The following is a 13,848-nucleotide window of genomic DNA, read 5'->3' as shown; positions in this document are numbered from 1 at the left end:
AGAGGCTAGAGTTTAATGGGCCAATCAGCGTATAATTTATGGAGACCTATGTGTGATTTTCTTTGGGGCTAAACAGTTGTGGGGTAAAGGGCGAAATAAACAACAAACAAGCCAGGCCCCTTCATGTTACACTGTAGCTTTGGAGTCTGTCCTGGAACTCTGTAGATCTGGCTGGCCTCAAACTCACAGAGATCTATCCTCCCATCTCTGCCTTCCAAGTGCTGGGATTAACAGGCAGGCCATTACCTATATTCTATGTCAACTCTAGGTCACTTACGGTACCTATTACAACGCAAACGCTACATGTGTTGTTGTGGCGCTGCATTGCTTAGGGGAATAAAGCCATGCTCAGTACCGATGGAAACTTCCCCTAAACACGTTTGATTTGCAGCTGGTGGACTCGATACAAAGGAAAACACTCACAACACAGGAACCTATACCACAACGGTTGATTTCCAGCTGTGAAAATAAGTGTCGTTGGGTCAGGTTTATTGTCTTGGACCTTCAGCATCTCGAATTAAAGGAAAATAAACTCCTGTCAGTCAGGACATGCATTGTGTAGTACTTTGTGCGGCATGTTAGCCGTTGATAGTACAGGCTCAATATTTGATCACAGGCTGCTTGGGAACCACGGCAGGTGTTTCACTTAAAAAAAAAAAAAACTGTATTCTTGCATGTACACGAATAGACCAAAACGGTCCATCAACCTGACTTACCATCATACAGTCAATACTGTTTTGCTGTTTTTTTTTGGGGGGGGGGGACAGGGTCTCACAGGCGCACATTTGAATGTGCACTTTATTTCGTCTGTGACTATACTATGCCACTAATTATCATTCTATTTCTCTTTGGATAAAATGTCATTGTATTCCTATCCACACAGAGCGTTTGGTAAGCAATGTACTGCTGCAAACAGAAGACAGGGTTCTGAGTCACACCATTTAAGCCACTCTTTCCCAGAGGAAACTGAGGCTAGCTAAGGCGGGGTCCTGCAGAGACAGTCAACAAACTCGCCGGGGTCAGTCGGTGAGCTCCGCGGCGGGCCCAGCAGCGGATGTAGGATTCTGGCTTTAGAAGGGTCCCCCACACCCCTCCGCCCTGACCCACAGGCTTCCTGCAGCCGGAACCCGACAGCACCCGGAAGCAGGAGAACGTCCCTCTCAGTGCTACCCGCGAGCGCTCACCTCTGCAGAAGCCTTGGAAAGCGAGACTCCCGCGCCGCACCCAGCGGCGCAAAGCACGCCGGTCTATTGCCTTCCGAGGTGGGGCGTTCTGGCCGGGGCGGGGCTTGGTGGGCGGGGCTTACAGTCCCGCCTGTGCTCCGGGTCTGGCGGAGCCTTTCCCCACTCTAAGCTATGGCTTGTAATCCCGGCGGTGGAGGAGTCGCCCAGCGACTTTGTCATCCCGTTCACGTGTCGCGGACCTTTCGGAGCTAAGATAGAGACGGTCTGGTCATCTGGTCCTGATTTCTCTGTCAGAGTAAAATAAGTATTTGCGCGGTACGCTGGAAGAAGAGCCAAGCTTAGTGAGAAAAACAAGGCCGGGAAGGTCTGGAATTTGCTGCTAATGACCGCTGCATTCCAAAAGTCAAGTGGCCTTGTGAAGTTTGCAAGAAGTGCGTATTGACGACTAGATTAGAGTTAAGCAAGAAATACATACTGGAAGCCACACCCAGCAAATTGTGGATGCGTGGATAGTACGTGTGCATCCATTCTTGTGAAGACTAGTGGTCAGCCTGGGATGTTCCCCAGAAACCTGCCGCCCAGTGTTTGGAGATAGGGTCTCTCACTGTCACCTGGGGTTCAGCAGTTAAATTAGCCTGCCTGGCCAGTAGACCCCAGGAATCTGCCTGCTTCTGCCTCCCCTGTGTTGGGATTAAAAGCATGCACCAAAACACCAGCTTCTTATGTGGATGCTGGGGTTGAGTCCAGGCCCTCATGCTTTTGTAGTAAGCGCTTTACCAATTGAGCCATCTCATTAATAGTTTGACGAGTTTTCTAAAAAACAATCCTGAGGGTGCTTTGGGGTGTGAAAATAATACTCAGTATTACTAGAGCTTTAATTACTATTCTGTAGGTTAGAATAATATGTTTAACTGTCTCATAGTTTATAAATATTACCTTAACACATCCAAAAATTTTTTTGTATTAAGACATTCTACTTGGTTTATGGCCAACTTTCAATCAGCCCACAAGCCCTACAGAATATCTTCCTTATTTATATCTCATTATTTTCATCTTTAATTGATCAAATTCCCCGAGACATCTCAAACCACACTTGGATTGAACTGTTGGTTCTTTTTTGTTTGTTTGTTTGTTTGAATTTTTTTGAGACAGGGTTTCTCTGTGTAGTCTTGCTGTCCTGGAACTCACTCTGTAGAGCAGGCTGGCCTCAAACTCAAAGATCCACTTGCCTCTGCCTTCTGAGTACTGGGATTAACAGTTTGTGCCACCATGCCCGGCAAGATAAGGATTTTTATAGTTCAGGAGTAGGGGCTTTTCGATTGGGGGACTTGGCAGGCAAGTAAGTGAGGTGACAGAGGCAGGACATCGCATAACAAGTTGGCCATAACAACCTGAAGCGGAGACATGCTTGCAAGATGGTCACAAGGCAGTCATCACAAGGTGGGCATAATATCCCTTTGAAACAAAGGCATGGCTTCCATTTCCTGGAACAGGCAGTGCAGAACCCTTTGTAGTGAAGGTTACAGGTGGGGCATAGCCCTATCTTTGAGAAACAGATTTAATCATAAACAGGAATCAGCCTAGTTTGTCTTTACTCTAGGAGAGCTTTCAAGCCTAAAATGGAGGCAGTGTGGTCCATCACTCTGTGTAAGGTGTACAATGTTGGGTACTGGGGGTAGGGTCCTCTGACTACTTTCCATATGCACCTCAAGGTTTGATTTTTAAAATTTTTGTACGTGTGTGGTGTGCACATGTGTATATGCATGTTTATGTGTGTAGATGTGCATGTGTATGTGTGCATACAGGCATGTCGAGGATTAAGGCTGATGTCATGTGTCTTCCTCAGTCACTCCCTACATTATTTACTGAGGCAAGGTCTGCTACTGAATCTAGAGTTTACCAGTCAGGTATTCTAGCAAGCCAGTTCGTTTTGAAAAGCCTTCTTTGTACCTGTCATGGAAGACAAATGAGCACAGAATAACATCCATCTGCAATTTGTTTCAACTACCAAATGCTGACCACTGGGCAAAACTGCCTTTCATCTAAACTGAAGATCTCCAGACATGGACAGAATCGCTGGAATCCACAGCCTAGATGCTCAGGTCAAGGCAGGCTTGTCTTCCTACAGATTTCTTAGCCCACAGGATCTAGAGCCTGGCAGGCCCTGTGCTAAACAGCAAAAGGCAAATATGACCCTCAGCCACCATGGAGGACCCTGAGGATTAGCTCTAGGTGCCAACCAAGTAAGTTCTTTGTCTTTTTAAATCAAAAACTCAAGTAAAAATTTATTCTTCTCAGAGATCTCTGATGCAGTTTGACAGCTGAGAGGTTTTGTTAGTTTAAAAGGATAACATGACCAAAGAAATTTCAGCAAAATACAAATACAAGTTATTAAGGTGTGTACCTGCAATTTATAAAGGTGTGAGGACAAGTTCATGCTATCAAATTTTTCTCTCATGCTGCCTTTCATAATCTTAAAAATACTTCCATTATGCAAAATATCTGTCACAGTCATTCTGACATAAGTATGCTACTGTTTATAAAATGCATATGTTTAAAACTTATGTTCTAATAAAATCAAAAATTTTTGTGAGTTCCAGGGAGCTGAATTGAATAATCCACCTTAAACAGATCAGATACACCCCTCTCAACTCTCTGGTCTAAATTTTTTTTTTCTGAACTTAACTTTGTTCTCTGTTTTGCCAATATCTTAAACAGGTGTAAGAGACACCAGACATTTCTATACTACAAACACTGGGCAGGAACAAGGAGTCCAGCTACTCCAGGATGTGATCAGCACCCAGCTTTCTCAGGTTTCTCCTCCCAGACAATGCCCACAAATAAGCAGGAAGCAGTCTTGAGAATCTGCTGCCCTAATTCCTTTAACCTGATGAGTCTGGCCTCCCACCTTTTTATTATAAAAAAAGAAATGGGAATGTAATGGTCTGCTCTGTCTCTTTAACAGACAAGCCCTGCCTACTCCCTCCCCTTTCCACCACCGAGGCAGGCAGATCTTCCTTCTGCTTGCAGCCTGAGTCCATTCCTTTCCTTCCTCTCCCAAAGGGGCAGCTTCTGTTTCTCTCCTTCCTCCCCACTTCTCCCCTTCCCTCTTCTCTCTCTGTTCTTCTCCCTCCTACCCTTTCCTTTCTCTTTGCCCCTCATAACCCACTAAATAAATACCCAACCTCATTCTGCATGGTGTGCCTATCTGTCTAGGTCTTTCACCTACCACGGGTCCTCGTGGGACAGGTTTCTGTCTTTTACCTGTTGCACAGCTTCCTGCCTGGGACCTGGCTGCCTTTATGGCCCACTGTGGTCTTGTGGCCCACTGCCTGCTGCTGCCACTTGGGAACCTGCAGTGTTTCTGCCACTGCACCCCTCAGGGAACTGCAGCGTTTTGTTTTCACCATTATACCCCCCCCAACTAGTTGGACTCACCTGCTCCTTCAAGAAGTTCAAAGCAGATCAGAGCATGTTTAGATAGCTATTGTGTACCAATTAGCCACTAACCCTAAGTTAGGGGAGGAAGACCCTTCAAAGACTTTATTTGAAAGAAAAGACTCATATATGATGTGGTATGTGGGAGATCTATATCTGTGTTTCCAGGCCATGGACACATGTTTTTGGCTCCAGAATAATCTGTGTTTATGTAGGACCCAGCCCTGACAAGCTCAATAGAGGCCTGAGTCTCAGTAGTTTACCCTAAGGAATTACCTAGTTCCAAGAAAGACCACAAACTGAGACCACCCAGGTATCACCCAGGGACAGACCATCCAAAGGAAATTCCTAAGGTTCCAACCATTGTAAATAGGATCACCTGCCAGAACACACCCATCGCTTTTCCACAGGACACCCCTAGACAAATGTCAGCCAATCAGGGGTCCTGAACCTTAGAAATTCCACCTTTGCCTCTATAAAAACCCAACCCTAACTGAGCTTGGAACTCTCCGACCACTGCAATATGATGGACACATGGAGAGTCCAAGTTTGCAAACTTGTGTGAGAATAAAGGCTCTTTGCTTTTACATACAGGACTTGGTCTCTTGGTTGGTTTTGGGGGGACTCTGTGATCTGGACATAATAGTTTTATTACTTTGATGAGAGAGCTGATTTTCTGTTGATAGTGGCCAGACCTGGTTCGTGGGGGCACAGGCAGTGATCCCCAAGTTCTGCAACGTTTTGTAAAAAATACTTCACCAACTAAAAGTGCTTGAGCTATAACTAATCTGAAAGGAGAGAGGTTACTCTTGAGATCTTCAATTCTCTAGCTCCTGAGTGTAATGGTCTGCCCTGTCCCTTTAAGAGACATGCCCTGCCCACCCCCTCCCTGGTCTGCCAAGGCAAGCAGATCTGCCTTCTTCTTCCAGCCTGAGCTCTTCCCTTTCCATTTCTCTCCTGAAGAGGTAGCTTCTCCTCTCCTCTTCCCCCTCCCTCTCTCTCTGTTTCTCTCTCTCTTTCTATCTCTGCCTCTCTCTGCTCTTCCCCTTCTCCCTTTCCCCTTTCCCTTCCATAACCCACTAAATAAATACCCACTTTCTCTGCATGGTGTGCCTATCTGTCTCTGTCTCTCACCTGCCATGTGGGGACCTGCTGCCCCTCATGGCCCACTGCCCGCTGCTACCACTGCTGCCACTCATGGAACAGCACCATTTTATTTTTACCATTATACTGAGTCTTAGGAAACTATAAGGCCCTGAGTTCAACAGCACACACCGATGGTGTTTATTTCTTGAGGCCACAAGAGACAGTGAGCAAAGGATTTTGGACTGCCCAGGGAGTCAAGGAGTCTATCTAGGCTTTGGGGGAAAGGGCATGGAGTGTCTCATGAGAAGGAAGTACTCTTGCTAATGTGTAACTAGGTGATGGGGAGATATGGAGGATGGATGCACTCCCTTAACATCTAGCCTCCCTCATGCCTGAATCTGGCAACCTGAGCTCTGTAAGTCTCCTGGGTGCCTGTCGTTCTCAGGACTCTTGGCACCCGAGGAGTCTGTCTACAGACTCACAGGCTCTGAGAAGAGTGGCTGTATCTCTCTGTAGCAGCAGGGATCCTGAATCAACTATGAGGATGGGCATGGGCACAGGAGGCTCCAGATGGGCTTAACTTGAACAACATCTGGTCTGGAACTTAGCTTTTCTGATCTGGAGTCCTGGTACTGGACACTGGCTGCCCGATACAGATTCACAGAGACTCTCCCTACTGTACGGGTTAGTGTGGCCTGATTAGCCCCTAGTTTAAATCTAACAGGAAAGGTGTGATAATGTTAGTAAGCGCGAGAGACAGAGAGCTGCCAGATCTCCAGAAGCTAGTGTTGCACCCGAGATTCCCAGTCACTCAGTCATGATGACAATCTTGTTCTAGCCACTGTCCCCATGAAACTGGCCCAACAGATCCTGGAGAACCTCTGAACATCACAATGAGTGTGCTAAAGGAACTTTTACCATTGTATGGATTTCAGGATAACACTTTTGACGTTTCCCTACCTCTTTTCATCCACAGGAGATCTGAAGGAGGGGAAAAGCTCTTTGAACCATCTGAAAGGTGATTTGGTTCACGTAGGAACTGAGGTTAGAACATTCAAGTCAAGAGATGTATTTCCTGTAACATCCGCTAGAGGGCACAGAAACCCTAACACAGCTAAATGCAGCTATTCCTATCGCTTTAAGCTTTAGGTCAGAAAAGCTGGGAAATTGGTGCTTACTTATAGGTGGGGAAACTGAGGCAGGCACAAACGTACACTGACATGTGAACAGATTCAAGTTCATAGAACAAAGCCTGAGCCAGAGAGTCACTGTGAGGTTAATCTTGAGGTTCCACTTGACGGGATCCATGTCTGTAAGGGAGTTTCCAGGCCAGGCTAAAAGAGGTGGAAAGACCCCCATGACTGTGACTGACACAGCTCCATGGGCTAAGATCCCGGGTTGGATGAAAAGGAGAAAGTGAACTGAGCACCAGCATCCGTCTCTCTCTGCTTCCTGACCGTGGATGCAACGCAAGCAGCAGCCACACACTCCTGCCTCCTTGATGATGGTTCCCTGGCACCATAACCCACAACAAACTTGTCCCTAAGTTTCTTTTGTCACAGTAATGAAAAAATGACTAATGGAGTTATGAAAGCAATGTTGAGTACCTGAAAGGAAAGGGGCAAGGAGGAGAACCAGCCAGAGGCTTAGGAACCGATGGCTGGAGCTGCGGAGGGAAGCAGACAAGTGCCAAACCTGAACTTGGAGGAATCAGGTCCTGCAGAAGCACAGTCTGGACTTGTCTGTGCAGTGTCGGAGGCCAAGCAGATGTATTCAATGCAGGACCCAGTTTGCACAGAGCTGGGGTTGGAACTTGGACTTCACACAAAACTCAACAAACTCTCCAGCAGCCGAGCCACATCCTCAACACAGCAGAAGCCAACATTCTCTCCCAAGCAGACTCAGATGAATAGGCCGCTGACCCACGGGCTGAGAAATGAGGGGTTGCCCTGCGAATGATGGGTAGCCAAAGGGCTCCTGAGCGCCAGTGGTCTCTGGTGGGTTCCTGGCAGTCAGCTGCTGTCCTGTCCAAAGGATGAGTACTGGAGTCTGTGTGTGTGTGTGTGTGTGTGTGTGTATGTTCTCCTGTGTGTGTGTATGTGAGAAAGAGAGGCAGGTTCTGACAATTTAAGATTATATACTGTTGATTGCTAATCTTGATCATTAATTTTGGATCTAGAATCACCTTGGAAATAAATCTCTGCAGTGTCTGTTATATCTGGTTCTTTATACAGGGATTATCTGGGTTAGGTGGAGTTGGAGAGACCCATCTTACGTGTGGACATCACTGTCCATGGTCTGGGGTCTCAGACTGAGGAAAAAGGGGAAGTGAGCTGAGCTGAGCACTTCCTGGCTGTGGATACCATGTGACCAGCTGTCTTGAGCTCCTGCCACGGTGCCTTCCTCACCTGATGGCTTGATTTTCCTGCCATGACTTTTCCTGCCATGACTTTCCTTTATTCCTTGAAACCATGGGCCAGAATAAAACCTTTCCTTAAGTCACTTTTGTTGCGTATTTTGTTGCATCGACAAGTAATTGCATACATACATAGACACATGCACACACATATACATACACATATATACACACACATATATACACACATAATATACATATATACATGCACAACACACATATACATACACACACAAACACATGCATTCATACATACACACATACACACATATACATACATACAGGAACAGAGAAGTGAACATACTTCCAAACACACTTGGATAATTATGAGTGTGACGGAACCCAGACACCATCAACCTTCCTGGCCTGTGCCTGTGAATGGAGCCCTGTTGACAAACACAATGAAAAGAACTGGTTACCAGAATTCTAGGCATTTTGTATTGACTTCCTGCTCCAGGTGCTTCTGGGAGTTCCCAGAGGGGTGCTGTCCAGTTCCCAAGTGAGTGCAAATTCTAGTTGTCTCACTATGTCCACACCAGAGCCAGTCCTAGCCAAGCTCTGCCCCCAGCACAGCTACTCCAGGGGCCAGTGTTCCTGCCCTCATGATGTTCTTGGGAGTGGCCACTAAGGTCAAGGTCCTTGAGAGGTTCCCAGTAGAGGTGGGAAGTCAGATCCCTCTCAGGTCCACGAACTGCCACAAACAACTCCCAGAAACAGCTGTAGGAGTGCCTGGCTCTTAGTCTCTTGGCATGTGTGTGTGTGACAAGTCTGGGTGCATGTGAATGTGTGTGTGGAGGCCAGAGGTCAACCCCAGACACAATTCCTCAGGATGTTTTCCACATTGATTTTTAAAGCAGGGTCTCTTTTGCAGGACTGTGGTGGTACACTCCTTTAATCCCAGCACAAGGTCAGCCTGGTATACAAAGGGAGTTCCAGGACAACCAGAGCTGTTACACAGAGAAACCCTGTCTTGAAAAAAACAAAACAAAACAAAAAATAAACCAAAAAGTCCAGGGTCTCTTACTAGCCCAGAATTCGCCAAGCAGGCTAGACAGGCTGGCCTTTGAGTCCCAGGGATCTTCTCCCATCCCCAACCTCTTGTTCACCATCATTGGGATCAGAAGCGTGTACCTTTGTACGCAGCATTTTACATGGATTCTTGGGATAAAATTCAGGTCTTCATGCTTGAGACAAGCACTTTACTGACTGACCCCTCTCCCGGCCCCTGGCCCTTAGTCCCTTGTCACGGTGACACTCGCCTTTGTCCAGCTTAGTCTTGTACCAAGAGTCTCAGCGTTGCCATCATAGCAATGACATATTTTTATTTCCAGCAAGAAAAAATATAGTTTAAAACCAAGGCATCCACATTTCAATTCCTGCCTCTAGAAACTTTAATTCTAAAAGTGGCTTGAATGTAAATGAACTCAGAGGACCTCAGTGGCTTTCGAGGGCAAAGAGGGGTAATAGACACAACGGTGATGCTTAGTGTAGAATCAAGTATGTGTTGAGAGCTTTGGTCCGGAGATTCTTCATTTCCTCCAGCACCTTCTCTCCCACCTTCTCTAGAGGCTGGGCTGAGTCTTTGGCATCCCTGAATATCGGAAACACAACAAAGATACACTAAGCCACTTATTAAAACATGCAAGTCAAGCAGGCCAGATGGCTCCTTAGTAAAGGCAACAGCCCCAAGGCTGATGACCTGAGATCCATCCTCGAGACCCACAGAGTAGAAAGAGAGAGACAAGTGTCCTCTGGCCTCCACTGTGTGCTTACCATGGCCCATACAGGCCCATACATATATTCATATATACATATATATTCACATGAGAACATACAAATTCAATCAATAAATGTTATTTAAAAGAATTTAGAAGTGGGGTAAAGGTACTTGCTGCCCTGTCTTGAGACATGAGTCTGATTCCCTGGACCCACATCATGGAAGGAGAGAACACACACACACAACATACATACACACACACCAAGTAAACAAACTTCAAAAAACCATGTGAATTATCCTGATGTCCCATGAAGATTGGAAGTTCTGCTTTAATACAGAAAGAAGGTTTTGATTATATTTGGCAGTAATTTAGTAACCAGTGAGAACGAACCTTCAGCCCCCAAGTGCCTCTAACTGGATTTGGGTCTCAGCTACATAGTTTCTTACGGTTTCCACCTCCCATTCTGCTCACCCCTGTCACTCTGACCACCGTGAAGGTGAAATGAGAAACCAGTCACACAGATGCCACAGTATCTCAATGCTCAGACAGCAATAGCTGGGTTTGCATCCTTGGATATGTGAGTGCAGACATGTTTGTGTGTGTGTGTGTGTGTGTGTGTGTGTGTAGGCCAGAGGCTCACACTGGTGTTGTGGAAAATTATTTTAACTTTGTAAAGGTGTGTAACATTCTTTTTCTGCTGTTTTTGTTAATGATACAGAGGCGTGTTACATTTAATTGATCAAATAAAACTAACCTGGGTCAGGAGGCTGAGTCAGCAAGTAGCTGACAGGAAGTGCTAGGGAGGAACTAAGTGTAGCTGAGGTTTTTATGTGGGGACTGAGCAGAAGGATGCCCCTTTTTTGGGGAGACACAAGCCAGGAGAGGTTAGCTGCTTGCTATTCAGCCTCTCTGAGTGAACAGAATTTCCTCTCAACCTTTGAATCCTGATTTCTGTAGAAGGATAGAGATTTAGATAAAGTTTCCCTTAGCGGCAGTGGTAGAGCCGGTAGCAGAGGATCACTTCCCACCTGGCTGCAGCCTGTGCAGCTGTGGTAGCAGCAGGGTTGCAATTGCTGGTTGGGACAGCCCTTGCTTAGGTGCAGCCATTGCACTGAACGTAAAGAACACGTTGGGTATCTTCCTTGGGGTTCTTTGCTTTATTTTGAGACAGGGTCTCTCACTGAACTTGGAGCACACGAATTCAGTTAACTTCCTGTCTCCGCCTTCCCTGTGCTGAGATCATAGGCATACACTATCATATCTTTTTTTTTTTTCTCGAGACAGGGTCTTTCTATGTAGCCCTGGCTGGTCTGATATTCACTACGTAGATGAGGGTGGCCTTGAACTCACAGAGATCCTCTACCTCTCAAGTGCTGGGATTAAAGTTATGTTCCACCACGTCCAATTTGCCTCTTTAAAGAACAAACCAAACCAAAACACAGGTTTTAGGGGATCGAATTCAGGTTCTCACGCTTGCTGAGCACACACTTACAGACTGATCCTCCCCATGTCTGGATTCAAGTTTTAACAACATTTTATTGTTATTTTAAAGAATTATGTGTATATGTACGCGTGTGGGCTTGTGCACATGCATGCGGTGCCCAAAGGGCTGGAAGAGGGAACTGGCTCTCCAGGAGCTGGAGTTACAGGCAGGTTTGAGCTGATGTGAGTGCTGGGGATTGAGCTCAGGTCCTCTGGGTGAGCAGTATGCATTCTTAATCACTTACCCATCTCTCCAGCTTCTTTTTTTTTTAAAGGCTTCTTGCTAAAGCATTTGAAGGAGATGATAGTGTATAAATGCTGACACGTGTAAATATTTGAAACATTGGAGATATGCCCCTTTCAACACTTGTGATACTGAGATTCAGACATTATGACAGCTCCGACCTTCACCTAGGATGAATCTTATTCCAGGTAAAGACACCCACTTACTTCTCCTTCTTGGCGTCCTTGTGGTTGATCATGGGGAATTCCACTTGGATCATTTCTGGAGTCAGCATGATTTCTATGCTCTGCTCACACAGGTCTCTGGAAAGGAATTAGACATTGAGTGGGGACAGTTCTTCCTTCTCAGCATAAACAAAGGATGGAAGGCGGAGCATTTGGGAGCCTTGCTGTGCTGGCGCTTTCCAGTGTTAGTTGCAGCTACTTCCTCTGAGTTCACGTGCAGGGAAGCAGAGGACAGACAGACACACTGCCTCCGCCAGCCCACAGTGCTGCAGAGAAGCAGAGGGCAGACAGACACACTGTCCCCCGCCAGACCATGGTGCTATAAAGAAGCAGAGGACAGACAGACACATTGCCTTCACCAGCCCACAGTGCTGTAGAGGAGCAGAGGACAGACACACTGCCTCTGCCAGCCAACGATGCTGGGGAAGATATTTATAGCCAAGGAATAAAAAGCTGTTTTTAAAAAGGGGGTCACAGATTTCAGGCCCCTTTCAAGTGCACCTGGAACATTTATCAGAGGGCCCATGTCGACACTGTAACGAAGCCCAAAGGATTTCAAAAGATTAGATCTATCCAATGAAGTACTCAGGACACAATGGGATTAAAATAGAACCAAAGCCACGGATAACTAGGAAGTTCACAGCTGCTGTGAAATCAAAAAGCAAATTTCTTTTGAAAATTTTATTTTTAAAAATCAACATATAATGCATTAAGTTCAATTATGACATTTTAGAGCAAAGGGTGCTTTTGTGACTCTCTTTCCCTGTCTCCCCCACCTCCTGCCACCCCTGTCACCCTGATAGCCTCCCCACTCTTCCGTGTCCCATGTGTCTTTCCACCTGTTCCCCTCCTTCCTCATCCCCTATTATCACCCTCTCCGTCTCCTCCCTAGATTCTCAGGCTTTGCCCACACTCACAGCTGCTTACACGTACATATGTGCACACTCTAGGTTAGGACCTGCACACGACAGGAAACATTTTTATCTTTCTGAGTTTGGGTCACCTTGTGAACAGTCGATTTCTAAATAGCCTTTAGTGAAAGAAATTTTAAGGATCTATTTTATTTATTACTCAGTCTGTGTGTGTGTGTGTGTGTGTGCACGCACATGAGTGTGCTTGTGTGTGTGTGTGTGTGTGTTGTGAGTGTCCTCCCTCCACCATGTGAGTTTGGTGACAAACATCCTGACCCTCTGAGCCATCCCTTCAGCCATTTGGTAGACCTTCTACCCTCTCAATGCCACAGGTTCACTCTGTAGCTCAGTAGTCTGTTCCTCCTCACTTTCCTTCTTTCTTTTTTCCACTTTTTAATTTTGTTTAATTTATCACTTTAAAAAAATACCAATCCAAATTCCTACTCCCATTCCCTCCACACACTCTCCCACCCCACCCCCTCCAATCCTAAGAGAGGACAATGTACCCTGCCCTGAGGAAAGTCCAAGACCATCCCTACTACATCTAGATTGAGCAAGCTATACATCTAAAAAGAATAAGATTCCAAAAAGCCAGTACATACAGTAGAGACAAATCCCAGTGCCACTGCCAATGGCCCCTCCGTCTATCCCATCTGTCAACCACATTCAGAGGGACTAGTTCGTTCCCATGCTTGTTCACTCCCAGTCTTGTTGGAGTCGGTGAGCTCCCATTAGCTCAGGCAAACTGTCTCAGTAGGTGAACCCCTCATGGTCTTGACTTCCTTGCTCATACTCTCACTCCTTCCACTTTTCAGAGAGGGAGCTTGAACTGGCCTTGCCCCTTATTTCTTGTCATGACTGTATTCAACTAGATGTTTTATTATCCTCATGGAGTCCCATGTTGTATAACTTGATGTGGATTCAGATCAAATGGATCCAAAATGGCTTTCTAAATAGTTTAACTAGTTTGCAAGAGCTTAAAATACTCAAGTAACATTTACTGAATAAAAAGAGAAGAGATGAAAAGTATGAGAGAAGTTTAAAAAAAAAAGCAAAACAAGGCACTGAAAATGCTGAAAAGCTGGGTATTTCTGGAACTAAAGGAGCTAAAACTACAAGGTAGCCAGTTAAAGTCATTTAGTCAG

The 13,848-nt window shown here is 45.9% G+C and overlaps 2 protein-coding genes across 3 annotated transcripts in view; both read right to left on the bottom strand.

Annotated features, from left to right (window-relative positions):
* Tmem177 (transmembrane protein 177) overlaps nucleotides 1-1,681 on the bottom strand; it is a 5,232-nt gene extending 3,551 nt beyond the window's left edge. Inside the window, exon 1 of the mRNA XM_050124470.1 lies at nucleotides 1,185-1,681. The gene's annotated coding sequence lies outside the window, so the exon portion shown is untranslated. The remainder of the gene's footprint in view (nucleotides 1-1,184) is intronic.
* Nucleotides 1,682-8,959: 7,278 nt separating this feature from the next.
* Nucleotides 8,960-13,848, bottom strand: part of Cfap221 (cilia and flagella associated protein 221) — a 93,093-nt gene continuing 88,204 nt past the window's right edge. Inside the window, exons 23-24 of one of the 2 annotated variants that reach the window (XM_050124447.1) lie at nucleotides 11,775-11,870; nucleotides 8,960-9,715 (exon numbers count right to left, since the gene is read on the bottom strand). In XM_050124447.1, coding sequence (XP_049980404.1) covers nucleotides 9,607-9,715; nucleotides 11,775-11,870 — 205 coding nt within the window. In that variant the 3' untranslated portion in view covers nucleotides 8,960-9,606. The remainder of the gene's footprint in view (nucleotides 9,716-11,774; nucleotides 11,871-13,848) is intronic. The other variant, XM_050124446.1, reaches the window with a different exon arrangement.

Source organism: Alexandromys fortis, unplaced genomic scaffold (genome assembly GCF_014885135.2).
Source record: "Alexandromys fortis isolate MF-2015 unplaced genomic scaffold, M_Fortis_MF-2015_v1.1 scaffold_232, whole genome shotgun sequence".
NCBI classification, from domain to species: domain Eukaryota; kingdom Metazoa; phylum Chordata; class Mammalia; order Rodentia; family Cricetidae; genus Alexandromys; species Alexandromys fortis.
The sequence above is the reverse complement of the archived record's forward strand: the minus strand, read 5'-3'. Positions and strand labels throughout refer to the sequence as shown.